We start from the raw sequence: 24,185 nt of genomic DNA, 5'->3' as shown, positions 1-24,185 counted from the left end.
TGGAGGATGCGGGCATCGATCCCGCTACCTCTCGCATGCTAAGCGAGCGCTCTACCATTTGAGCTAATCCCCCAGCTTTTTTCACAACGGAAGTTTTGAGTACTAGATTTACACCACTGCAAAAGTTTACAGTACTGGGCCTGTTATTTATCAATGGCTAGATTTCATCCACTAGTTGAAACATTTTTAAGCGAAAAGTATAACATTAGCACAAAAAGATATGCGCATTCTACATAAAAAGGGATGGTTGTAGCGAGAACAATTTAACATAGCATTACGTGAGTCCAATGACTTCGACATGATGATTATTCATTAAAATATTTGTACATAAAAAGCGTTTCCATGCGCTGTTTGTCACAATCTATTTCACCGGAAAAAAATCCACCCTTGTCCAATGTATTTTGTATTATAGACGTTTACTAGTCATTTCAATGAAACGTTGTCTATTTCCTTGTACATTGGTTTTAGGGAAGGGACGCAGCTGACAGTGTCATGTGACCTTTCTAAGCCAATCGTAGGGTAAAAACAAACCAGCCCAATTCAGGAAGTGAGTCAGCTGACACATGTCATTTTATCACAATCTTATTGTAACGTTAATCCAACTCCAAGAAAGGTTTATTCGTTTTTAAAACTTGTAATACACTATTATTTATCGTGATTCAAACGGTATCTCAAACTTAGAACCTCACGTAAGATTCTAATGGTTGAAGATTACAAAGTGCTGCTGCTGGATTTTGGACTCTGAATTCGTGATTTGTCTACTCTACTCGTCTGCTCCATTCATGGCCAGTCCAGTCCCGAGTGTGTCCGAGTTGGTTGCCGAGGCTCGACGTGTGTACGAGCAGAGCTTCGGGGGAGATGGTCCACAGGTGGCAGTGTGTGCCCCAGGCAGGGTCAACCTGATAGGGGAGCACATCGACTACAACCAAGGATTCGTCCTCCCTATGGTAATAATGTCATGAAAGTTGTGTTTATGATATCAATGGTTGTTTATTTAGGACTGTAAAGTGTCACTTATATAGTCCAGTACACACTGGGTGCACAGATTCATGAAATCCCTGCCATTTGCATTGACAGCTGAAGTACAGTACCAGTCAAAAGTTTGGATACACCTAATCATTCATGGGTTTTTCTTTAATTTCTTCATTTTTTTTATTTTATTATTCTACATTGTAGACTATTAGTGAACACGTCAAAACAATGACATAACACATAGGGAATCATGTAGTAACCAAAAAAGTGTTAAACAAATCAAAATATATTTGAGATTCTTCAAAGTAGCCACCCTTTGTCTTGATGACACTCTTGGCAGTCTCTCAACCAGCTTCATGAGGAATACTTTTCCAACAGTCTTAAAGGAGTTCCCACATATGCTGAGCACTTGTTGGATGCATCATCCCAAACCATCTCAAATGGGTTGAGGTCAGGTGATTGTGGAGTTCAGGTCATCTGATGCAGCACTCCATCACTCTCCTTGGTCAAATAGCTCTTACACAGCCTGGAGGTGTGTTTTGGGTCGTAGTCCTGTTGAAAAACAAATGATAGTTTGTGCTGGGCAGGCAGGCTCAAGCGCAAACCAGATGGGATTGCATATCGCTGCAGAATGCTGTGGTAGCCATGCTGGTTAAGTGTGCCTTGAATTCTAAATAAATCACAGACAGTGTCACCAGCAAAGCACCCCCAAAACATCACACCTCCTCCTCCTCCATGCATCACGGTGGTAACCACACATGAGATTATCCGTCTACCTACTCTGCATCTCACAAAGACAACGCGGTTGGAACCAACCATCTCAAATTTGGACTCATCAGACCAAAGGACAGATTTCCACCGATCTAATGTCCATTGCTCGTGTTTCTTGGCCCAATCAATTCTCTTCTTTGGTGTCCTATAGTAGTGGTTTCTTTGCAGCAATCTGACCATAAAGGCCTGATTCATGCAGTGTCCTCTAAACAGTTTTGAGATGTTACTTGAACTTTATTTAGGTTGCAATCTGAGGCTGGTAACTCTAATGAACTTATCCTCTGCAGCAGAGGTAACTCTGGGTCTTTCTTTCCTGTGGCGGTCCTCATGAGAACCAGTTTCATCATAGCACTTGATGGTTTTTGCGACTGCACTTGAAGAAACTTTAAAAGATCTTGAAATGTTCCGGATTGACTGACCTTCATGTCTTTCAGTAATGATGGACTGTCGCTTCTCTTTGCTTATTTGAGCTGTTCTTGCCATAATATGGACTTGGTCTTTTACCAAATAGGGCTATCTTCTGTATACCACCCCTACCTTGTCACAATACAACTGATTGGCTCAAATGCATTAAGAAGGAAAGACATTTCACAAATTAACATTTAACAAGGCACATGTGTTAATTGAAATGCATTCCAGGTGACTACCTCATGAAGGTGGTTGAGAGAATGCCAAGAGTTTGCAAAGCGGTCATCAAGGCAAAGGGTGGCTACTTTGAAGAATCTCAAATATATGTTGATTAGCTTATCACTTTTTTTAGTTTACTACATGATTCCATAATATGTGTTATTTCATAGTTTTGATGTCTACACTATTATTCTACAATGTAAAAAATAAAGAAAAAACCTTAAATGAGGTGGTGTGTCCACACTTTTGACTGGTACTGTTTGTGGTTATTATTTGATTAGTACAGGGTCATTGTATGTAGGTCAGGAGACATTGGAGATGTACATTTACAGGCTTTACAGATCCCCAGCCCAGAAGCAAAGGAGACATTGGAGATGGACACTACAGTTCAGAAGTTTGGGGTCACTTAGAAATGTCCTTGTTTTTGAAAGTAAAGAAAAAAAAATATCCATGAAAATAACATCAAATTGATCAAAAATACAGTGTAGACATTGTTAATGTTGTAAATGACTATTGTAGCTGGAAACGGCTGATTGTTTAATGGAATATCTACATAGGCGTAGAGAGGCCCATTATCAGCAACCATTACTCCTGTGTTCCAATGGCAAGTTGTGTTAGCTAATTCAAGTTTATCATTTTAAAAGGCTAATTGATCATTAGAAACCCTTTTGCAATTATGTTAGCACAGCTGAAAACGGTTGTGCTGATTTAAGAAGCAATAAAACTGGCCTTTTTTAGACTAGTTGAGTATCGGGAGCATCAGCATTTGTGGGTTCGATTACAGGCTCAAAATGGCCAGAAACAAAGAACTTTCTTCTGAAACATGTCAGTCTATTCTTGTTCTGAGAAATGAAGGCTATTCCATGTGAGAAATTGCCAAGAAACTGAAGATCTCGTACAATGCTGTGTACTACTCCCTTCATAGAACAGCGCAAACTGGCTCTAACTAGAATAGAAAGAGCAGTGAGGCCCCGGTGCACAACTGAGCAAGAGGACAAGTACATTAGTGTCTAGTTTGAGAAACAGACGCCTCACAAGTCCTAAACTGGCAGCTTCATTAAATTGTACCCGGGATGCTGGCCTTCTAGGCAGAGTTCCTCTGTTCAGTGTCTGTGTTCTCTTGCCCATCTTACTCTTTTATTTTTATTGGCCAGTCTGAGATATTACTTTTTCTTTGCAACTCTACCTAGAAGGCCAGCATCCCAGAGTCGCCTCTTCAGTCTCAACGTCAACAGTGGTGTTTTGCGGGTACTATTTAGTGAACATGGTTTTACAGATCCCCAGCCCAGAAGCACTCATCAGTCAGTCACATATCTCCAATGCGGTATCTCTTTCATCCTTGTGCCAGGCTCTGCCCATGGTGACGGTGGTGGTTGGCAGTAGGACCTCTGGCCAGAGTGCCTCCATCATTACTGCTGCTAAAGATGTGGAGGAGCCCAGGAGAGTGGACTTTGACTTGCCCAATGACAAGGCTCCTCTGTCTCCTGGGAAACCCAGCTGGGCCAATTATGTCAAAGGAGTGGTGCAGCACTACAGAGGTGAATGGAAAGCAATACCTCATGTGTCACATCATGAGTCCTGTTGAAATGTGATGTGTTGTGTCACTCTCTGTCTCTCTCTCTCCCCCCTTTCTCTCACTCTCTGTCTCCCCCCTCTCTCTATATATATCTTTCACTCTGTCTCCCCCCTCTCTCTCTCTCTCCCTCTCTATACCTCTCACTCTCTGTCTCCCCCCTCTCTCTCTCTGTTTCCCCCGCTCTATATCTCTATCTCTCTGTCTCTCTCCGTCCGCTCTCTCTCCCCATCCCTCCCTTCAGCTCCTCCAGTCCCAGGGTTCAGGGCAGTGATAGCCAGTAGTGTCCCTCTAGGGGGCGGTCTGTCCAGCTCAGCCTCTCTAGAGGTAGCCATGTACACATTCCTACAGCAGCTCAAGCCAGGTGAGTGGACTATATTTGGGTGACATCCAATAGTCTGTGAGTGAGGCTACATGTCATAATGCCATCCCACTACCCTCCTCAGATGACGGGGACAAGGTGGCGAAGGCAGTGGCGTGCCAGAAGGCAGAACACACCCATGCAGGTGTGCCCTGCGGCATCATGGACCAGTTTGTCTCCGTGCTGGGCAGGGAGGCTCATGCACTACTCATAGACTGCAGGTAACAGGCCTGGTTATAGGCTCAAGTGTTATGGCTAATGCTAAAGGCTATAGGCTCATGGTAAAGTAATGCTAACACTGTACTTAAAAGGATTGTTACTGTCTTTTTACTGTGTAATACGCTGCTGTTGTCCGCCCAGGTCCCTGGAGGCCACTCCTGTCCCTCTGTCAGACCCAGGCCTTGTCATCCTCATCAGTAACTCGAACGTGAAGCATTCTCTGACGGGCAGCGAGTACCCTAGCAGACGACGACAGTGTGAGGAGGCAGCTGCCATCTTGGAAAAGGCCAGCCTGAGAGATGCCACACTGAAGGACCTGGAGGGTAAGAACGAGAGGATGTTCTAGTCTAATACAATCATTGTGTCCTGATATTTCTTGTGATCCCCCCCATTGTTCCAGATGCTAAGAGCCGATTGGACAATGAGACCTATCGAAGGGCTCGTCATGTAATCGAGGAGATAGCGCGGACGGCCCAGGCAGCAGAGTCCCTGAAGAAAGGGGAATACAAAGAGTTTGGCAAACTCATGGTGGAAAGCCACAACTCACTCAGGTGAATAGAGACCACCCTCAAAGAAATCCTCAATGCAGTCAATGTATTAATGTCCCGAATATTTTTTTAATGCATGAAAACCATGATAGAAATGCATCCCTCGGTAATGTGTTCCCTACTGTCAGGGACTTGTTTGAAGTGAGCTGCAAGGAGCTGGATGAGCTGGTGTCTGCAGCCATGGAGGTGGAGGGTGTGTTTGGCAGCAGGATGACAGGGGGAGGGTTTGGAGGATGTACTGTCACACTACTGCAGGCTGAAGCCATAGACAGGACCATGCAGAACATACAGGTGAGGAAGAACACACACACACACACACGGCAGGTGAATTGTTAGATACTACTGCACTGTTGGAGCTAGGAACACAAGCATTTCGCTACACCCGCAATAACATCTGCTAAATATGAGTATGTGACCAATAACATTTTATTTGACACACACACTGTGTGAAGGGGACATGGTGACAAGCTTGCCCAAACTAATCACTGTGGATAAAAGTGCTTTTAGAATCTCTTCTGTCACTTTAAGACAAACTGCTCGGTCCCTGGGCTGTGTCTTGCCCGGACAGCCCTGAGAGAGAGAGTGTGTGTGTGTGTGTGTGTTTGTGCACGCACCCCTGTCTGTGTGTGTGAGAGCACTGAGTATGGGTTACGGCAGGAGAATAAAAGCTAGCAGCGTCCCTTTATTAGCATTCGAGTCCGGTCGCCTCGCTGTCCTTCTCTCCCGTCTCCCGCTGCCAGCAGCTCTGAAACAAACAGCCTTATGCAACTAGCCAGGCCTCGGCTCACTGACAGGAATCCTAAACAGCACAAGACCATGAAGAAACAGAACTACTGATAGATAAAATCGACCTGCGCAGAACACCGGCTTTTTACAGATCCAGCTTCCAGACCCACTGAGACTATATTTTCAGATCTTTTTGTCTTCTCATCATTCTTGGGTCTTTTTGTGAGTCGCTCATATCCCAGATACAGATTCGACCTTCCACCTCTGAAACGAAAGTGTCTTCAGGATACAAAAGACACTTGAAACAGCACTGCATTCCATAGAAAGAGACAAAAACAGGAGTGTTCCACAAGAGTTCCACCACTTCCAATCCAGAGTGTTCTAACCTGAGCAGAGGTCGTCTCAGTGCCTGAGGATGCTGAACCTAAACTCCCCGGACAGCAACAGTAACTCCCTGTCGGACCCTGTGTCTCTCAACGTTGGCGGGGAGATCTACACCACGACCCTGGACACTCTGACACGCTACCAAGACTCCATGCTGGGGGCTATGTTCACCGGACAGATCTCCACGCTCCGGGACAAACGGGGAAATGTGTTCATCGACCGCGATGGGAAAGTTTTCCGCTATATCCTGAACTTCCTGCGTTCCAGCTCCCTGGATCTGCCGGAGGGGTTCTCTGAGATGAGGCTGCTGAGGAGGGAGGCAGATTTCTTCCAGATACGCCCCCTACTGGATGAGATACGGCGGCGCGTCGAGGCCGGACCGCTCAGCCTGAGAGACGCACCCAGAGGAGCCATGCTGCTGGTGGATGTGGACTGCCAGGTGTGTGTGTGTATTTATTTGCGTGTTTGCTAGCGTTGTAGTGTAAGCATGCGTGTGTGCATGTGGGTTGGTTAATGTGGAACGTGGGTGTGCCTCCACATTAGCACTTCAGCATCAACCTGTCGTTCTCATTTCAGGTGCGTGTGCTACACTTCAACCTACGCCGTGCTCCCGAGAACTATGAACTCCGCACATGCTCAGTGCGCATCCTCACCGCCGAAATCTTCTGTACCTGGCGTGCCTTTCTGGTTCTCCTCTGTGAGCGTTTCTCCTACCGTACCACCCAGGGTCCTACCTCCCCCCTCCCCAGTGACCAGCGCCACAACCGGCTCAAACTGGAGTGGGTTCCCCGGCCAGACGAACTTCCCCAGGACCAGTATGAGAAACAGCAGTACCGAGGACTCGTCGTCTCGGACTCTTGGGCCACACAGACCCACTCTGGGGACCTCTGTGATGTCATCATCCCGCGCCGCAGCCCCTGTGAGGTCAAAGACATGCGCGGGTTTGTGGAGGAGCTGCTGACGATGTCTCTGGCGGAGGGTTTTAGGGTCGACTCAGTGACCCCTGACCCCATGGACATTTTGAACTGCCGTACTCTACAGCTTGTACGGTAGTGATATAGCTCATTCCAGCTCACCACTGAACCACCAGTCATAGACTTACTAGAATAACAAAGGTCACCCTATATTGTTTCCAATCTACTGAAAATTACTGCTTATGAATGGTCTATAACTAACAGACTTTACTAACATTGGAAAGGTCGATCTATAATGTTTACAATCCTCTCTTTGATGTGAAGCTGAGACTGATCCTGCCATCTGAACCCTCTAACGAACTCTGACCTCAGTAGCCCTGCTGTGGAGTCTGTTCTAAACTGTAGGGTAGGCCTTCATCTGGTTTTACAGAATAGACCCTGTCCCCAACAATAAGGAATGGTTGTCTGCTCATCCTGTTGATGATCAGTGCATTTCTTAAAGAGAGAGACGGAGACAGGGTGTGTTAGTTTGTGGATTGTCTGTGAGAGAGTGTGCTGCGTTGGTAGGAGGGGTGATCCGACCATTCCACAGAGTACATTTGTTGGTACTGTTTTGTAAAACAGTGTAACAGTGTAATAAACTGACCCGTCTGTAGATATGTTTTCAGCTCATCAATTTAATAAACACTACTAAATGAAAAGGTATTTCTCCCTGAACCCCCTATCAGTCAGACTGGTTCAAGTTCCTCAAATCAAATGTTATTGGTCACATACACATATTTAGCAGATGTTATTGGTCACATACACGTGTTTAGCAGATGTTATGGGTCACATACACGTGTTTAGCAGATGTTATGGGTCACATACACGTGTTATGGGTCACATACACATTTGTAGCAGATGTTATGGGTCACATACACATATTTATCAGATGGTATTGGTCACATACACATATTTATCAGATGGTATTGGTCACATACACATATTTATCAGATGGTATTGGTCACATACACATATTTATCAGATGGTATTGGTCACATACACATATTTATCAGATGGTATTGGTCACATACACATATTTATCAGATGGTATTGGTCACATACACATATTTATCAGATGGTATTGGTCACATACACATATTTATCAGATGGTATTGGTCACATACACATATTTATCAGATGGTATTGGTCACATACACATATTTATCAGATGGTATTGGTCACATACACATATTTATCAGATGGTATTGGTCACATACACATATTTATCAGATGGTATTGGTCACATACACATATTTATCAGATGGTATTGGTCACATACACATATTTATCAGATGGTATTGGTCACATAAACATATTTATCAGATGTTATTGGTCACATACGTGTTTAGCAGATGTTATTCCGGGTGTAGCGAAATACTTGTGTTTCTAGCTCCAACAGTGCAGTAAGATCTAACAAGTAATATCTAAGAAATTCACAACAATACACATAAATCTAAAGTAAAAGAATAAAGAATATATCAATATTTGGACGAGCAATGTCGGCGCGACAGACTGAGATACAGTAGAATAGAATACAGTATATACATATGAGATGAGTAATGCTAAATATGTAAACATTATTAAAGTGACTAGTGTTCCATTATTAAAGTGGCCAGTGATTTCAAGTCTCTGTAGTTGAACTTGGGTTGGAGTCATTAAAACTTGTTTTCAACCACTCCACAAATTTCTTTTTAACAAACCATAGTTTTGGCAAGTCATTTAGGACATCTACTTTGTGCATGACACAAGTAATTTTTCCAACAGTTGTTTACAGACAGATTATTTCACCGTATCACAATTCCAGTGGGTCAGAAGTTTACATACACTAAGTTGACTGTGCCTTTAAACAGCTTGGAAAATTCCAGAAAATGATGGCTTAAGAAGCTTCTGATAGGCTAATTGACATCATTTGAGTCAATTGGAGGTGTACCTGTGGATGTATTTCGAGGCCTACCTTCAAACTCAGTGCCTCTTTGCTTGACATCATGGGAAAATCAAAAGAAATCAGCCAAGACCTCAGAAAAAGAATTGTAGACCTCCACAAGTCTGGTTCATCCTTGGGAGCAATTTCCAAACGCCTGAAGGTACCACATTCATCTGTACAAACAATAGTATGCAAGTATAAACATCATGGGACCACGCAGCCATCATACCGCTCAGGAAGGAGACGCGTTCTGTCTCCTAGAGAGGAACGTACTTGGTGCGAAAACTGCAAGTCAATCCCAGAACAACAGCAAAGGACCTTGTGAAGATGCTGGAGGAAACAGGTGCACGAGTATCTATATCCACAGTAAAACGAGTTCTATATCGACATAATCTGAAAGGCCGCCCAGCAAGGAAGAAGCCACTGCTCCAACACCCCCATTAAAAAGCCAGACTACAGTTTGCAACTGCACATGGGGACAAAGTTCGTACTTTTGGAGAAATATCCTCTGGTTTGATGAAACAAAAATAGAACCGTTTGGCCATAATGACCATTGTTATGTTTGGAGGAAAAAGGGGGAGGCTTGCAAGCCAAAGAACACCATCCCAACCGGGAAGCACGTGGGTTGCAGTATCATGTTATGAGGGTGCTTTGCTGCAGGAGGGACATGTGCACTTCACAAAATAGATGACATCATGAGGATGGAAAATTATGTGGATATATTGAAGCAACATCTCAAGACATCAGTCAGAAAGTTAAAGCTTGGTTGCAAATGTCTTTTCCAAATGGACAATGACCCTAAGCATACTTCCAAAGTTGTGGCAAAATGGCTTAAGGACAACAAAGTCAAGGTATTAGAATGGCCTTCACAAAGCCCTGACCTCAATCCCATAGAAATTTTGTGGGGAGAACTGAAAAAGCGTGTGCGAGCAAGGAGGCCTACAAACCTGACTCAGTTACACCAGCTTTGTCAAGAGGAATGGGCCAAAATTGACCAACTTATTGTGGGAAGCTTGTGGAAGGCTACCCGAAACATTTGACCCAAGTTAAACAATTTAAAGGCAATGCTACCAAATACCAATTGAGTGTATGTAAACTTCTGACCCATTGAGAATGTGATGAAAGATATCAAAGCTGAAATAAATCATTCTCTCTACTATTATTCTGACATTTCACATTCTTAAAATAAAGTGGTGATCCTAACTGACCTAAGACAGGGATTTTTTACATGGATTAAAAGTCAGCAATTGTGAAAAGGTGTGTATAAATGTATTTGGCTAAGGTGTATGTAAACTTCCGACTTCAACTGTATAAAGGGCAGCAGCCTCTAATGTGCTAGTGATTGCTATTTAACAGTCTGATGGCCTTGAGATAGAAGCTGTTTTTCAGTCTGTTGGTCCCAGCTATGATGCACCTGTACTGATCTCGCCTTCTAGATGATAGCGGGGTGAACAGGCAGTGGCTCGGGTGGTTGTTGTCCTTGATGATCTTTTTGGCCTTCCTGTGACATCTTTTTGGCCTTCCTGGAGGGCAGGTAGTTTGCCCCTAGTGATGCGTTGGGCAGACCGCACCTCCCTCTGGAGAGCCCTGCGGTTGCGGGCGGTGCAGTTGCCGTACCAGGCGGTGATACAGCCCAACAGGATGCTCTCAATTGTTCATCTGTAAAAGTTTGAGGGTTTTAGGTGCCAAGCCACATTTCTTCAGCCTCCTGAGGCGCTTTTGCGCCTTCTTCCCCGCACTGGCTGTGTGGGTGGACGATTTCAGTTTGTCCGTGATGTGTACGCCGAGGAACTTCAAGTTTTCCAACTTCTCCACTGCTGTCCCTTCGATGTGGATAGGGGGGTGCTCCCTCTGCTGTTTCCTGAAGTCCACGATCAGCTCCTTTGTTTTGTTGACGTTGAGTAAGAGGTTATTTTCCTTGCACCACACACTCAGGGCCCTCACCTCCTCCCTGTAGGCTGTCTCGTCATTGTTGGTAGTCAGGCCTACTACTGTTGTGTCGTCTGCAAACTTGATAATTGAGTTGGAGGCATGCATGCTGAGCACGCACCCTTGTGGGGCCCCAGTGTTGAGGATCAGCGAAGTGGAGATGTTGTTTCCTACCTTCACCACCTGGGGGCGGCCCATCAGGAAGGTCAGGACCCACTTATACAGGGCGGGGTTCAGACCCAGGGCCTCGAGCTTAATGATGAGCTTGGAGGGTACTATGGTGTTGAATGCTGAGCTGTAGTCAATGAACAGCATTCTCAACTAGGTATTCCTCTTGTCCAGATGGGATAGGGCGTCTGTACTGACATTTTGTCAGTACTGTACTGTAGGAGGAAGGGGGATGTGATGTGTAATTTTAGAACGGAGGAAGGAGGAAGTATGTGAGGAAAATATTAGTATGGAAGAGGAAAGATGCCTGGTTGGAAAACAGCTAGTCTCTTCCTCTTATCCATCTACTCAGTCCCCAATGCAGCTTTGTTTGCAGATCCTGAAGGAAACATGTATGTGCAAGCAATAGGGTGATGATGGCCTCACTTTTATCCTTACATTACTGTTTTCAGTATTTTGAATGAACTCAAAAGCAAATCAATTAACTCATTAGCTTTGGATTTCTCTCTACAGGAGCGATACAGTGGATCCCCAACTTTCTACATCACAACTCCCTCACAAGGAGCTCGGGTCATGAGTCTATGAAGAGCAAACACTACATTTTTCCATTATGTACAACTTCATCGCAAAAAAAAAAAAAAACACATTCCTATTGATTTTTCTATGATATTTTGTTTGCTTATGTAGCAATGTTTAATCAATCCTGTGGGGGCGAAATGAGCAGGTAAAGCAATCTATTGTAAGACTTTTCTTCAGAGTGCCTTAAACTATCATGATATTAATACAGCTAGTAATTGCCAAGCACTAAATCAAGTAAAGTATCATCTCTTGTGGTTGCATCTGAAAGACTGTAATAATGTTGTTTTGTACAATTAGAAAAGTGCCATAAATATAGGATGATTGTTCCACTATAAATAAGGCAAATCTACAAAAATAAACAATCTTCTAAACTTCAGAATGAGTTTGAGACCTTATAACTTCATGCAACATCCGAAAATGTATTTGGGGAAATTTCTTTTTTTTTTATATTACATTTGGAGCCAAACCTATTTCTTTGCTCATGCCCCCCTCCCCTGCTGATTCGTATCCCGGAAGGGGAGGTGAAAGGAGGAGTTACTCAGAGGAGGCTAGCCAGTCAAGTTGCACTCTGTGGGTCAGGGGCATCGTCAGGAAACATCGAGGCTGCCTTGGCTGGGCTAAGGAAAGAAAAGTGGAATAGCTACCAAACAAACACAGGATCTGAGTTAACGTATTTCAAGACAAGCCGACGACGTGCTTTGGATTCTGATTCGGTTTTTTATTGATTAGGGAAGTCGAGACGTGGCAACTGGACGCCGACCAAGCGTTGTGAATTAGCGGGTGAAAGCATAGTGGACACGTTCGGAGTAAGGTGAGTTTCGAAGGGCCCGAGCAAAAGAGGAGTGTCGCTTCTACAGGTGATGTAGCCTGTCGTTAGCTAGCCAAATAACTAACTAGACAGCTAGTTATGTTATCAAAATATGATGGGAAAGATGAATTGCCAGCTACTGTTTGAGTTTAAGTCAACGTATATATTGTAGCTAAGGGACTCGGATAACACGGGTACATGCTAACTAGCTGGTTAAACTAGCTAGCTAGTAAGTCACGTTCTCTTGATTTGCCAACTAGCATCATGTGATGAATGGTTAACTAGCTGGCTAACTAACTTTAGCTAGGTTAGCTTGAGTGTTGTTGGTTAACCGCTGCCAAGCCATTAATTCCATTCAATGTCCAGGAAGGAAAGGGTCTGTAAACCTTAAACGCATATGAAATCATAATCTTTACTTTTATATACAAGGGACTGAAACAAGCAGCTGTTGGCTAACAAGCAAATTGGCCATCTAACTTATTTGCTGCACAAGTTGGTGAAATAACTAGTTAGTAGCCGACTAAACTCAACTCCACGGTTTACGATGGGCTAAATCGTGCCTTTGAGTTTAATTGGCTAGTGAAATAACTAAACAAACTCGCCATCACAAACAATTCACGTTTAGTCAGCTTGCTGATGGGAAGTTCTTGACTTTTGATTTAATATATAGCTATATATACATACACACAAGTATGTGGAAACCCCTTCAAAGCAGTGGATTCGTCTATTTCCGTTGCTGACAGGTGTATACAATCAAGCACACATCCTTGCAATCTCAATATAGAAACATTGACAGTAGACTGGCCTTACTGAAGAGTTGTGAATTTCAACGTGATACTGTCCTAGGATGTGACCTTTCCAACAAGTCAGTTTGTAAAATGTCTGCCCTGCTAGAGCTTCCCCAGTCAACTGTAAGCACTGTTATTGTGAAGTGGAAATGTCTTGGAGCAAGAACAACTCAGCTGCGAAGTGGTAGGCCACACAAGCTCACAGAACGGGACCACCGAGTGCTGTAGCGTGTAAATATTGTCTGTCCTCGGTTGCAACACTCACGACCAAGTTCCAAACTGCCTCTAGAAGCAACATCGGCACAATAACTGTTCAGCAGGAGCTTCATGAAATGGGTTTCCATGGCCGAGCAGCCGCACACAAGCCTAAGATCACCATGCGCAATGCCAAATGTCGGCTGGAGTGGTGTTAAGCTCACTGCCATTTGGACTCTGGCGCAGTAGAAATGCCTTCTCTGGAGTGATGAATTGCACTTCACCATCTGTCATTCCAACGGACAACTCTGGGTTTTGCAGATGCCAGGAGAACCCTACCTGCCCGAATGCATAGTGACAACTGTAAAGTTTGGAGGAGGAATAATGGTTTAGGGCTGTTTTTCATGGTTTGAGCGAGGCCCCTTAGTTACAGTGAAGGAAAATCTTAACGCTACAGCATGCAATGACATTCTAGATGATTCTGTGCTTCCAACTTTGTGGCAACAGGTTGGGGAAGGCCATTTCCTGTTTCAGCATGACAGTGTCCTCGTGCACAAAGCGAGCTCCATACAGAAAGGGATTGTCGAAATTGGTGTGGAAGAACTTGATTGACCTGCACAGAGCCCTGACCTCAACCCCATCGAACACCTTTGTAATGAATTGGAACGCTGACTGTGATCCAAGCCTAATTTTGAAAGTTTCTTCTAATGCAGTCGCAAAAACCATCCAGCGCCATGATGAAACTGGCTCTCATGAGGACCACCACAGGAAGGGAAGACCGAGTTAAATCTGCTGCAGAGGATAAGTTCATTAGTTACCTGCACCTCAGATTGCAGCCCAAATAAATGCTTCACAGAGTTCAAATAACAGACATATCACAACATCAATTGTTCAGAGGAGACTGTGTGAATCAGGCCTTCATGGTTGAATTGCTGCAAAGAAACCACTACTAAAGGACACCAATAAGAAGAGACTTGCTTGGGCAAGAAACATGAGCAATGGAAATCATAGACCAGTGGAAATCTGTCCTTTGGTCTGATTAGTCCAAATTTGAGATTTTGGGTTTCAACCGCCGTGTCTTTGTGAGATGCAGAGTAGGTGAACGGATGATCTCCACATGTGTGGTTCCCACCATGAAGTGTGGAGGAGGTGTGATGGTGCTTTGCTGGTGACACTGTCAGTGAATTATTTAGAATTTAAAGGCACACTTAACCAGCATTGCTCCCACAGTGACATGCCATCCCATCTGGTTTGTGTTTAGTGGGACTGTCATTTGTTTTTCAACAGGACAATGACCAACCAACACACTTCCAGGCTGTGTTAGGGCTATTTTATAGATGTTTTGTTTAACACTTTTTTTGGTTACTACATGATTCCATATGTGTTATTTCATAGTTTTGATGTCTTCACTATTATTTTGCAATGTAAAAAATTGTCAAAATAAAAACCCTTTAATGACTAGGTGTCAACTTTTGACTGGTACTGTATATGTGAATGTGATGTATGATATGAATCTAGTTTAAAAAGTAACTAGAAATTATGCTAATAACTGATTTTGTATCATGAGGGAAGAACTGACAAAGATATTTTTAAAGCTGATCTTGTTTTTTAAATGTATTTTAAGGAAAGAGTAGGAGTTGGTAGGGACTAAGGAGCAAGGCGTGTCTCTCCGGCTCACAGGTTGAGATAGTTTTGAGTCGCCGTTAGAGTAGGGTTTCATCAATGAGTAATTGTCTGTTTTGGGAGGGGGGGGGGGCATGGAGTTGTGACTTGGATTAATTCATGACCAAAATTACAACAATCTTGCCCTCAAGACCAATGTCCATACCATAGGACTGTTTTGGTTCAAACATGACCGTCACTTTATTCTTGGCTCTGGTAACAGTGAGAATACCTACGATTGTATTCATAGGACAGTGAGTCAGTCTGTCAACTGCCTGTCATCTGTTTGCAGTTCTATTAAACCTATGCAAATATGCAGTAATTAATTTGCACTCATTTCTATTTTTTTTTAATGGGTTTTACAGGTGTCAACTATTTACTCAATGAGTCAAGCTTGCTGTTCCTTTGGACATGCCAGTGTTTTCCTACCACTACGACATGGTGTACCTCACTCCTCACCTTGCTCTATTGCCCCCCCCCCCCCCCCCCGCCTAAATAATTTAGCTTCTATAGGTTTCTATGCATGGGGAAAAAAGACTAGGACAGACAGGCTACCACTAAAGGACAGACAGTCCACTGGCACTGCCCACTCCTTCATTCCCACCTGCAGCTGTGCTAGCCAAACAACACCCCTTTGTTCCCAGCATACCACAGCTGTTGGGACATGATAAACTTCGACCTGAAATGAGGCTAACTCTCCAATCAAAACAACCGCCTCTCACAAAATGTAGATCAGTCTTGATAAGGAAAGCCAAGGAAACCTAGAGATCGAATCTCTATGGCTGTTTGTTTTCATTAGAGTAGCTCTATAGACCACGATATGGGTGCTTACTACTTAGCCAAGTGTTGAATGACAGGAAAGCATAAAATGATGGACAGATACAGCAAGTTTACAAAACAATGAGCAACTGACGAACCAGTGACCACTTTCATTCTCCAAACAAATTCTCCAAATCTCACCTGTCTAACTTAAACTTTCAACCTGAGTTTCCCCAACCGCACAAGGGCAACAACAGGCCCTCATAGGTTTACAAGCTAAAACATGACCCTATCAAGCCTGTGTCGAGTGGCCTAGGCGCACTCCCTTACCACACAGGCTTGATAGGGTCATGTTTTAGCTTGTAAACCTATGAGGGCCTGTTGCCCTTGTGCGGTTGGGGAAACTCAGGTTGAAAGTCCTATGTTCTGTCGGTGGCTGGTTAAGCCCACATACCGTAGACTGTCCTAGTTAGGCTGACTCCTGTTTGCCAATGTGGAACCGTTTACCTCGCAGGAGAAGTTGTCTGTGGTTAGCCAGTGAGACATGAGAGGAAGTAGAGTTGCTGTGAACATACCTCCCTTGTTTTACTAAAGCCTCTAGGTGCCATTCTAGGTAGCGAACTAAAGCGTCAGAAAGTAGGCCAACTGTAAAAGATGAGCAACTAGACAAGGTAACGTATTCTTTGGTTGGGAGGACTGTAATTCCTCTGTCTATAGTCAAGACTCTGTAGGCCTACGCTACCCAGTCTGTTGAAACGCTTCGCTTGATGCATTATAACACCATCAAACATCCCTCAAGGGGATGATAATGTCAGTGTGCACTCTACTCCACACAGTAGGTTATGAGCATTAATACAGCTAGTAGCATTGTCACCATACCGCAACATGGCCAATTTGTGAACTGTGATTACCGGAAAGAGGGGTTGAGCGGCGCTGTCTGACTTCCTGCCGACCACACCCAGACATTATCTTGTTTCTGTCCTTAGACTGACACGGCGAGAAGAGCAGCCTCTCACTGCTGTGGTACAGGGTCCCAGTGAACGCATTGTTCCTTGATCCAGTTACCCTTGAAATAAAGGTTCTCATGGCGTTGTTGGTTTCACCTATTCAACCTCGTCAGATCAGTGATTAGGCCTACTCTACCTCAACCAAGGCAATATGTTTCTACCGTATTGGAACATGCAGGCCACATCAGTTCATGCTGACTGTGAAGTGAGTGAGTGGGAGTCGAGTCATCACTAAGAATAGCCCTGCAATGAGGGACTATGGTTCAGACTGTACTCGCTTCACACAGGCAGCTGCCTTCCCCTTTCTCTCTCTGATGTTTGGATGTAATGCTCATGCAGGCCGACTAAATGTTCCGCCCTGCGCTCTTCTGGCTTCTCAGGCCGACGGTTAAGAGTCTATTTGCAATTTCACCAAGAAGCGTGACTACATTTTTATAAGGGTCAGTGAGACTCTAAAAGCCCCCCTCTTTCTTCGAGAAGAGGGGTCAGGAGAGGGTAACTGACACTGAGGGAGAGCACCTCCTTTATGCTGTGAGCGAGGGAAGGGATTGGGAGGAGGACGGGAGAGGTGTTTTCTTGCCAACACAGGTAATTCACCTCGACTGTATTGTTGATTCCTGCACTTGTCAGACAGGTTGTGTGTGTGTGTGTGTGTGTGTGTGTGTGTGTGTGTGTGTGTGTGTGTGGCTCATTTTAGTTTTCTAGCCACACTTATAACAAGGGACATAATTTCCCTCTTCTGGTTTGATCAACTATTTGTTTTGACTCATGAGACTGTTCCATGGAAGTAACATATTAGTAGGATATTTTAAATTTAAAGCCCTGACATAGCTGGCGATTGCATAAGAATATAAGTAGAATATTTAAGATGGCAGGCATTTCCTGGCAACTTGGTCTGAAGCAGAATGCCAGCTATGTTGTTTTCAAGACGGGGCTCTAGTAGTAGTAGTATGTTATTTAGCCTAGTTTACGGGCAGTGTTGGTGCCCTGTCCAGACACGTTAGTGTGTATTTTTTTCTCCCTCTGACATCTCTCACCTGTCTGATGGTTCAAGTTGATAGAATGCTGGGAATTTGATGTCACGTTTTGAGGGATTGCGAACTAACCAAGAATGGGTGTGATTTCCCCGTAACCAAGTATTTCAGAAGAATTTAATATTAATTTTGTCTTAGTCATTAGGCTTGGGCGGTGTTCCGTGTATACCGCGGCAGGTAGCCTAGTGGTTAGAGCGTTGGACTTGTAACTGAAAGGTTGCAAGGTCGAATCCCCGAATTCACGAGGTAAAAATCTGTCGTTCTGCCCCTGAACAAGGCAACTGTTCCTAGGCCGTCAATGAATATAAGAATTTGTTCTTAACTGACTTTCCTAGTTAAAAAAAGGTTTAAAAAAAATAAAAATAAATGGTATTCAGTACCATTGAATCAATTTATTTGACGTTTCTCAATACATTTGAATATTTGTTGCTACTTTAAGTAAATACCTGCAATCAACTTGCGCAATATGTTAGAGAAAGCAGATCGCGTTCTTCATTTCACCTGTCACTTTATTTGAAGTTGAGCCAGTCATGTGTTTGTAAATTGCACAACGGGAGAAAGCGGGAGCAGGTGAGTCCAGCTGTGTATTGATGAGTCGCTTTTTATATTGAAAGGAAAGATTTTTTATTTTGCTTCAATAGCGTGATCATGGACGTCCAACTATAGTTTGCCTTCACAGAAAATACATTGAGACACATTTGGCAGAAAACAGCAGAATTCATCAGTTAAAAGAAGTGCAACACTATTTGGCTAGCAGCCACACAAGTAAATGAAAAAGCAAGGTATGTTTTTCAAAAAACAATGCATTACCGTCATGTTTCGTATGTTTACCATAGAAGGAATGTAGTGAACTACATTTCCTATTGTTTTGCTTCAAGTTAATCTTGCGTCTTGGCTACACCAAGAGAAAAGTAGCTACACACCAGTCAGCACTGTCTGCTGTTAGAATGCACGTTCGTTAATTGTCATCCGAGTGAAGTGAAACTGAAGCACAAAATGAGTGATGCCGAGCAGAAATTACCATAAGAACCATTTTAGATCTGCGTTAATAAAACGCTGCAAGATATTTCTATTACGTTCTTTGTTTCCTGCGTGGAAAAATGCAGAATTCAGCGTTCCCTAAGTTGAACTTGCTCGTTATCTAAGTATGCGGATGAATTAATAAGGTGACGGCACCATATTGTTGGCTTTCCGCCGTGTTTGAGAAGTTCAAAGCCCTTTGGATGACTTGTCTGTACAGCTGCCACTCCTATCTTGATCTTTAGTTTTTCTCTCTGTTCTCCGCCTGTCTGCTTCCCCCCCATCTTCTCCAAGCAGATAAGGCAGGCCCGTTGCCCTAGTGACTGCAGACTCTACACATGCTGCTCCGATATGAAAATAAGCATTCTGCCCAACCCAAAGAGTCATAAGATGCAGCAATATCACCTGCACTTGGTCATTACTTCTTAATGACCAAGCCCAAAAACGAGGCCAAATCAGGAAGTTCAGCCCCCCTTTAAGAGTGGGGGGCTGAACTTCCTGATTTGGCCTCGTTTTTGGGTTTGGTCATTAAGAAGTACAGCGGCCATGGCCATAACTTTGGAGGGTGGTTTAATGTGGGTGTGTTCACAAGTGTTTGAAAATACACTCTGCCAGAACAGTACAGTCACCCACCCTTCTGGATAACTCGTTAACAGCCTAACTAGGTCTTGAAGCAAACTTCTTTCGCCAATTAGCTTCAGCTGGCTGATGTGGGACCATGGCAAAGTTGGTTTGACAATGGATAGCCTCTCTGGGGCTAGTTAGGGACTGTCAAATTACTAATAAACTTTCTATGGCTTATTTAAAAACTAGAGATTTTCAAATAACCGAAAGTGAGAGGTTGTAATCTGAATAAAGGGAAAAGGACCATTCTTGAACATGGGGTGAGACATTATCACTAAAATGGTCTCGATCCTCTGAGGCTGTGGCAGGATCTAAATTGTGGATTTAAAAGAACATGAATCATCAGCGTACAATGACACCTTTTTGTTTAAGCCCTGGATTTCTAGCCCCTTGATATTATTGTTGGATCAGATTTTTTAATAGGTTACATTTCAATGGCCATAATAAATAGATATGCCGATCGATAGTGGACCACCTTGTTTTACTCCTCTTGACAGGCTAATACTTTCTGAGAAGTAGCCATTATTTACAATTTTACACCTAGGGTTACTATTCATAACTTGAACCCATTGTATAAACTCTCCAATTGAAATATTCCAGACATTAATATATAAATTCCAGATCTACTTTATCAAAAGCCTTTTCAAAGCCAGCTATGAATACCAGGCCTGGTTTCCCAGATATTTCAGTGTTCTATTTTTCCAGTTATTGTCTTATATTATCTCCAATGTATCGTCTATGTAAAAAAAAAAAAAAACTATTTTTAACTCCGATTTTAGGATGAATAATATCCAACAATACCTTTTTTTAAATTATTAATATATGCGCTATGCATTTAGCTTTTTTTATCACAACACTAAAGTTTAAGGTGCCTCCAATATCTGATAATCTACCATTTTTATAGGAGTGGTTAAAACATCCTAATAATGGTCGTCTGAGTACATCAAAAAAGGTTTGATATACCTGTACTGGTATGCCATCCAGGCCTGGAGTTTATGGACTTAAAAGCTTTATTTGCATCAAGAAGTTTCTCCTCTGTAATTTGGCCTTCACATGAGTCTTTCTGTACAGCTGTTAATTTTACATTGTAAGGATTTTCTTTCTTCTATTAAACAATTTAACTTTGGCTAATGGAGGAGGCTGAAGCAAAAACATATGCTCTAAGTACTTTGCTGCCTCTTTCAAACTATTGTTTGGTGACGCATGGGTGACTCCGCCATTTGTAACAAGTTTTATTAAATACTTTTTGGTAGCATTTCTATGTTGAAGATAAAAAAAATATTTGTTGTATTTTCCCCATATTCCATCCAGTTCACTTTATTTTTTTTAATAAGATATTACACTTGGATCTTTCTTGAATAAGTTCCTTCATTTCTTTAAATTTTTCCTCCTAACATATTCTGTGCCTCCTGGTAGTTTTGTATTGCTATCTATCTGTACCATTAGTCCATCTATTTCCTTTGTGAATATGAACTCTTTTGACCTAAAATGGCTTTTGTTTAAAAAATGATTGAATTGTATGTTCTCTAGGCCCATATGATTGGGGTATCTGCTGTACCTATTATGTGGGGGGGGGGAGTCATTTATAATTTATTCTGTTTATCCTGCTTAAAAACAAGTTATCGTCCAATAGGCTTCAATTTCCAATACCGTCGTCTACGTGGACATTCTGTAAGAGTAATGTATATGCCAATTATTTGATTGTCCGTCCACATTCGGTTCCCTATCAACACTTTTTAAACTTTTAGTGCCAGCGAGAATGACTTAAAAGTAGTCAAGATGACGAGCTTGATTGAGCCTCCATGTACAGTCGTGGCCAAAAATATTTATTACTTTTTTCAAGTAACTCACACTTTTCCCAAAAAATAAGTTGAAATTGAACAGTGTTTTTGGTCTCCACAATTCTTTATTTCGCTGTTAATATTACAGAATCTTTTTGATTCAGAACTTAATATGTCCATTTAAATCAGAAAATAAACATAGCATTGACAATTGACACCCTAGACTAAATATTTGGTAGCACAGCCTTTGGTCAAAATAACTGCAATCAAGTGCTTCCCAAAACCATCAATGAGCTTCCTGCACCTCTGTACTGGCAGTTTGGCCCACTCCTCTTCTGCTCTAGTTCTCCCAGATTAGAAGGGTTCCTTCTCCTAACTGCTGTTTTCAGATCTCTCCACAAGTTTTCAATGGGATTTAGATCTGGGCTCAATGCTGAACAGTCCAGTGTTTTGTCTTGAGCCGTTCCTGGGTGCTTTTTGAAGTGTGTTTGAGGTCATTGTCCTGCTGGAAGACTCATGACCTTCGACGGAGACCCAGCTTTCTGACACTGGGTCTGACATTGCGTTCCACAATACCTTGGTATTCACCTGATTTCATGATGCCATGCACAAGTTCAAGGTACTCAGTGCCAAAGGCAGCAAAGCAACCCCAAAACATCACTGAACCTCCATGTTTGACTCTAGGGAAGGTGTTATTTTCTTTGAAAGCTTCATTTTGTTTTCTGTAAACATAGAGATGGTGTGTTTTACCAAAAAACTCTAATTTGGGCTGTCCACAGGACATACTCCCAGAAGGATTTTGAAATTGCAGTTAGGACTTATGTCTCTGTCAGTAGTGGGGTCCTCCTGGGTCTTCTACCATATAACCCCCTTTCATTGAGTTGGCGATGGATGGTGCGATTTGAAACTGGCATACCTTGTGTCTGAAGGTCAGCTTGAATCTGTGTGGCAGTTGACTGAGGTGCTTTCTCCACCATATGAACAATCCTTCACTGCATTCTTCCATCAAGTTTTCTCTTTGGGCCACATCCAGTGAGGCTGGCTACAGTGGCATGGGCCTTAACCTTGTTGATAACATTATGTATGGTGGAAACAGGAGCACCAAGGTCTCTGGAGATGGACTTGTAGCCTTGAGATTGGACCAAGCATGGACAGTCTTGAGTCTGACCTAGAGAATTTTCTCCATGCTCATTGCGGTACACACAGTGACACAAATCAGGAGAATGAGTTCTTTTCCCCTTTTCAAACTGGTTGAATGAGTGATTTTTATATTGCAGGCACCTGCAACTTACCACAGGTGAGTTCAATTCCAAAGTAAATGAGAATCACCTGCTTGAAATATAATTCTTTCAAACTACTTCTAGAAGGTGCCAATAATATTGTCCTGGCCATTTTAGGATTTCTTTGTGGAATTAGCTAAGCTTTAGTAAATTATTCACTTTTTATTTTTTTTGTTCAACTGCATACCGAAGACATGCATATGTGGATATCAAAATATGTTTTAATTTCAATAGATTTCTGGAAGAAATAGTGCATTATTTGAAAAAAGTGCAAGGGTGCCAATATTTTTGGCCACGACTGTATATTCAACTAGGTCAGAATATTTAAGCCTCCATATATCCACTAGTTCCAATATATTCATGATATTTGGGATTTCCTTAAGTTCATGAGGGTGATGGTTTGTACTGAGTTCATTTACGGTCCATTTAGGTATTTCAAAAGAAAGTTGATATAAAATATCCATGGATTTTGACTTGGCTACTTTGAGATGGTGTTGATGTGGTGGTGTCTTAATGTAAATAGTCCGGTGGCCATTTGATTAATTGTTCAGCAGTCTTATGGCTTGGGGGTAGAAGCTGTTAAGGAGCCTTTTGGTCCCAGACTTGGCACTCTGGTACCGCTTGCCGTGCGGTAGCAGAGAGAACAGTCTATGACTTGGGTGACTGGAGTCTGACAATTTTTTTTGACTTTCTCTGACACCCCCTAGTATATAGGTCCTGAATGGCAGGAAGCTTGGCCCCAATTTTTATAGTTGGTTTTAGGTTAAGGGAATTGTCTCGTGCATTGTGTAATTTATTGATGGTCCCTAACGAGCCCCATAGGGATATTGAATGTCAAACCAAATTGACCATGGGTATTACGATCAGGTCGTGTGCAGCTGCACTCTGAATTTGTGGTGATTTCCATGCTGCCAGCTGTGGGCAGGATTGAAATAAACCCAACCCAAGGAAAACGGTTGCGGTACCCTTCATTCTGTGACACCATGTTTTTCTTCTTCTAATGATCTCGCAAATCTCAATTTATTTTGGGGGGGGGGGGTGAGACTACGACCAAAATTATCCTATTTACACTTTGTAGTAAAATGTGACTCGAATAACATTAATATCGATGCCCCCAGGCTGTTTTCAAAACGTTGCTTGTTAGGGACAGTCTCTCTTTAAAACAACGCTGCTCTCATTGTTGGTCAAGGATGTACAAGACTATGAAGCTTTATTGACATTGGTGTGAATTTATTATGACAGTTTATTGGTCACGTACGCATTTGCAGATGTTGTTTTGGTGCAGCACAATACTAGTTTCAAGCTCCAACGGTGCAGTAAAAAAAAACTACACACACAATCCAGAAAAATACAAAAATCAGTTTATATAGGATGAGCCATGACTAGAATACAGTATATACAAGTACATTGGGTGAAATGGTATGTAAACGGGTGACCAGTGTTCAATAACTATGTACATAGGGCAAAGTAGTCTCTAAGGTTCAGGGCAG

General features: G+C 42.8%; 3 protein-coding genes and 1 non-coding gene across 8 annotated transcripts in view; 3 read left to right on the top strand and 1 right to left on the bottom strand.

The window, feature by feature from the left end:
• trnaa-agc lies at nt 1-73 on the bottom strand. Its single transcript has one exon. It is a non-coding gene; the product is annotated as a tRNA-Ala (tRNA).
• A 474-nt stretch (nt 74-547) lies between these two features.
• galk1 (galactokinase 1) lies at nt 548-11,800 on the top strand. The gene is made up of 8 exons (XM_038991063.1): nt 548-947; nt 3,719-3,908; nt 4,188-4,307; nt 4,390-4,525; nt 4,665-4,846; nt 4,924-5,074; nt 5,200-5,362; nt 11,672-11,800. Exons 1-8 carry the CDS (start codon nt 783-785, stop codon nt 11,741-11,743), a joined length of 1,179 nt encoding a protein of 392 aa, XP_038846991.1. The 5' UTR covers nt 548-782; the 3' UTR covers nt 11,744-11,800.
• On the top strand, nt 5,425-7,820 carry LOC120046107 (BTB/POZ domain-containing protein KCTD21-like). The gene is made up of 2 exons (XM_038991064.1): nt 5,425-6,620; nt 6,758-7,820. Exons 1-2 carry the CDS (start codon nt 6,213-6,215, stop codon nt 7,232-7,234), a joined length of 885 nt encoding a protein of 294 aa, XP_038846992.1. The 5' UTR covers nt 5,425-6,212; the 3' UTR covers nt 7,235-7,820.
• Nucleotides 11,801-12,250: 450 nt separating the features above from the next.
• The window catches only part of LOC120046104 (LLGL scribble cell polarity complex component 2-like), a 36,721-nt gene continuing 24,786 nt past the window's right edge, over nt 12,251-24,185 (top strand). For 4 of the 5 annotated variants that reach the window (XM_038991061.1, XM_038991058.1, XM_038991060.1 and 1 more), the window contains exon 1: nt 12,252-12,548. The gene's annotated coding sequence lies outside the window, so the exon portion shown is untranslated. Of the gene's footprint in view, nt 12,549-24,185 lie in introns of all 5 variants that reach the window. The other variant, XM_038991059.1, reaches the window with a different exon arrangement.

This window comes from Salvelinus namaycush, chromosome 4 (genome assembly GCF_016432855.1).
Source record: "Salvelinus namaycush isolate Seneca chromosome 4, SaNama_1.0, whole genome shotgun sequence".
Classification (NCBI taxonomy): Eukaryota; Metazoa; Chordata; class Actinopteri; order Salmoniformes; family Salmonidae; genus Salvelinus; species Salvelinus namaycush.
Note: the sequence above shows the minus strand (reverse complement) of the source record. Positions and strands in the feature narration are given on the sequence as shown.